Source organism: Orycteropus afer, unplaced genomic scaffold, assembly GCF_000298275.1.
Source record: "Orycteropus afer afer isolate SDZICR_OR568_19922 unplaced genomic scaffold, OryAfe1.0 scaffold00426, whole genome shotgun sequence".
Classification (NCBI taxonomy): domain Eukaryota; kingdom Metazoa; phylum Chordata; class Mammalia; order Tubulidentata; family Orycteropodidae; genus Orycteropus; species Orycteropus afer.
The window spans coordinates 1,106,489-1,109,514 of record NW_006922013.1 but is presented as its reverse complement, the minus strand read 5'-3'; the positions used below and the strand labels follow the sequence as shown (position 1 = coordinate 1,109,514).

Sequence of the window (3,026 nt, the reverse complement as noted above, 5' to 3'; positions counted from 1 at the left end):
TGGGTCCCTGCTGTGGTGCAGACAGTTTGTGCCTGACCACTAAGCAGCAGGTTGGTGGGTGTAACCTCCCCAGTGGTGCCATGGAAGAAACTCCTGGTGATACGTCTGTAAGATGACAGCCGTTTAAACTATAGAGAACATAGTTCTACTCTGATGCACGTGCACTCGCCATGAGCTTTGGGTTTTGGCTTTATCCATTGGTTGGGGTCCCTGGGTGTGCAAATGTTATTACACTCAATTGGTAGCCAAAAGGTTGATGGTTCGAGTTCACCTAGAGACACTTCATGGAAAGGCCTGGATATGTACTAATGAAAAGTCAGTCATTGAAACTCTACAGAGTACAGTTCTAGTTTGACACATAGGGGGTCTCCATGAATCACATCCATTAAATGACAAATGGTTTTGCATCCATGGGTTGACCAATCTTGTCAATAATAGGATATATGGTTCCAGTCAGCTATATATAACTCATGCACCTTTTCAAGATTTATTCCAGTCATTCAGTAAGTACCTATTGGGTATGGTCTTCCTGCCAAGCCCTATTCTAGGTGGTGAGATATTATAGTGATATATCAAGAAGGAAGACCCTCAATGTTCTTGGCCAACTTCTACTACATGGTGACACAAATACACAAATCAACCAACAGTAAGGCTGTCATAGCAATGGTGAGGAGCTTTGGCGGTTTGGTGCTTGGCTGGTAACCAGAGGGGTGGTCGTTCAGATCCCCCCTGTAGCTCTGCAGGAGAAACACCTGGCAGTCTACTCCTGTAAAGATTGTTGGTGGTGTCGTTAGGCCCCACTGAGTCAGTTTCAGGTCATAGCGACACCGTGGGCAACGGAACAAACCCTGCCCGGTTCTGCGCCAGCCTCCCATCCATATCTGTGCTTGAGTTCATCGCTGCAGCCACTGTGTCCGTCTGTCTCGTTGACGGTCTGCCCCTGTCCTGCTGACTCTCCACTGGACCAAGCATGTTAACCTTCTCACGTCCCTCCTGATGACATGAGCAAAGTATGGGTGGGAGACAGAGGGTGGCCGTTCTTGCTTCTAAGAAGCATTCAGGCTCTACTTCCTCCAAGAGAGATTTGTTTCATCTTCCAGCCGCCCCTGGTCTCGTCAATATTCTGCACCTGACCCATAAAGATGACAGCCTGGCAAACCTGACGGGGCAGTCCTGCCCTGTCCCATGAGGTCCTTGTGAGTCAGCGACAGCCAACAACAGCAGCAGAGTGATGGGGAGGGCAGTTGGGGAAGAGACAGTGTCCTAAGTGGGTACGTTTTCTTTATTGTTATTCTGTTTGTTCTTCCCTGTAGGCTGATGGCTCTTTCTGGGATTTTCCAAGAGGAGTTGCTGCCTCGGAAATAGTGCGATGGTCGCCGCTTCCTTGCTTGGCACTTACTGGAATCCGGGTCCAAGATAAAGGAAGGGTGGAGTTCTTGACACGGGCTGCCATTCTGAATCCCGCTGAGTCTGCTCTTGCCGTTGGGCTCGTCGGTGACCGCGTGGAGACGTTTGCCAGCCCATCGCCTCTGCTGGACTTGCTGCTCCTAGGATAACCCTCTGGGTTGGTGAGGTTACTTCGCGGTGGTGGGTCTCCTTGGGGGCTGTGTCACCCAGCCGCCCGCGGATGTGTGTGTGAAAAATGTCACGGCCCAAGGGACTACTATGGCTTCCACTGGTCTTCAGTCCTGTCTGTGTCACGTTGAACCCCAGTGTCCTCTGGTGGGTAACCGCCCTGGCCATCAGGTTCACGCTCACTGACGGCCAGGCCCAGCACCCGGTGGTCAACACAAATTATGGAAAAGTCCGTGGCTTAAGAACACCGTTGCCCAATGAGATTTTGGGTCCCGTGGAACAGTACTTGGGAGTGCCCTATGCCTCGCCTCCCACTGGAGAGCGACGGTTCCAGCCCCCAGAACCCCCTTCCTCGTGGACTGGGGTCCGGAACGCCACCCAGTTTGCAGCCGTGTGCCCACAGCAGCTGGATGAGCGATCTTTGCTCCATGACATGCTCCCCATCTGGTTCAGTGCCAACTTGGATACCTTGATGACGTACGTTCAAGATCAAAACGAAGACTGCCTCTACCTGAACATCTACGTGCCCACGGAGGATGGTAAGTCCTTTGCTGAAGCGGCAAACACCTGCTTGATCAGTAGCAGGGAAGAGATTATTTAAAAAAAAATTACGTCCTGTACAACTTTTATCTAGCGTCTATTTATTTTTTCATGTTCCTTATGCAATTATTGCAGTCACTCATCTTGTGTTCTGCTTGTATTTAGTGAAGGTCTACTAGCCAAAAAAAGAGTGTAATTAATGCCTTTAATTATTTTCAAATACTCTCTTCTTCAGGTTGCCACTGTGTTGATTTTTGCAGGAGAACCAGTAGGAGTAGAGAGTGTTATGTGATAATATGTTACATGTAGAGAGGATTGACTCCAAGGGACACGGTAACATTCAAAGCTTCACCAGGGTTGAGTTTGTAAGCTGAACAAAATGTGAAAGACAATTCCTTTTGCGTTAATGTTCTCAGATTTTGCCCCTTCCTTGGTTGAGTCTCGGAAGGAAGAACGTGGATTGCTTTCCAGACACAAGGAGCGGATGGTTCATTGCAGGCTCAGGTTCCACTTTCTTAGACAACATTGTGGGAACGTAAATTTCTACCTTGCTTTACTTCAGTGTTTGCTGCACGCAAATACAGAAGTGTGTGGTCCAATAATTTCAGCTGCATGAGCAAATAACGCACATGCTTTAAAAGACGGTCGTTCTCACTGCAGTAAAATAACCAGAGGAATCCGTCAGAAGTGTAGCATTCAGTCTGTTAATTTAATCCAATGTGATTAAAATTCAGACAGGTCCATACCTGTGTAACTTCAAATTATAATTCTCTGTAAAGACTTACCAGGAAAGAGGGATGGTACATGATTTCTCATTTCTCACTTATCCCTCGCATATGTTATTTTTTAGGGAGGAAGGGAAAACACATGATGAAATACATAAATATACATTTATATATAATATGAAATAT

General features: G+C 47.6%; 1 protein-coding gene across 1 annotated transcript in view; it reads left to right on the top strand.

The window, feature by feature from the left end:
- The first annotated feature begins 1,642 nt into the window (after positions 1-1,642).
- The window catches only part of LOC103208341 (neuroligin 4 X-linked), a 344,239-nt gene continuing 342,855 nt past the window's right edge, over positions 1,643-3,026 (top strand). Inside the window, exon 1 of the mRNA XM_007954023.2 lies at positions 1,643-2,114. Coding sequence (XP_007952214.1) covers positions 1,643-2,114 — 472 coding nt within the window. The remainder of the gene's footprint in view (positions 2,115-3,026) is intronic.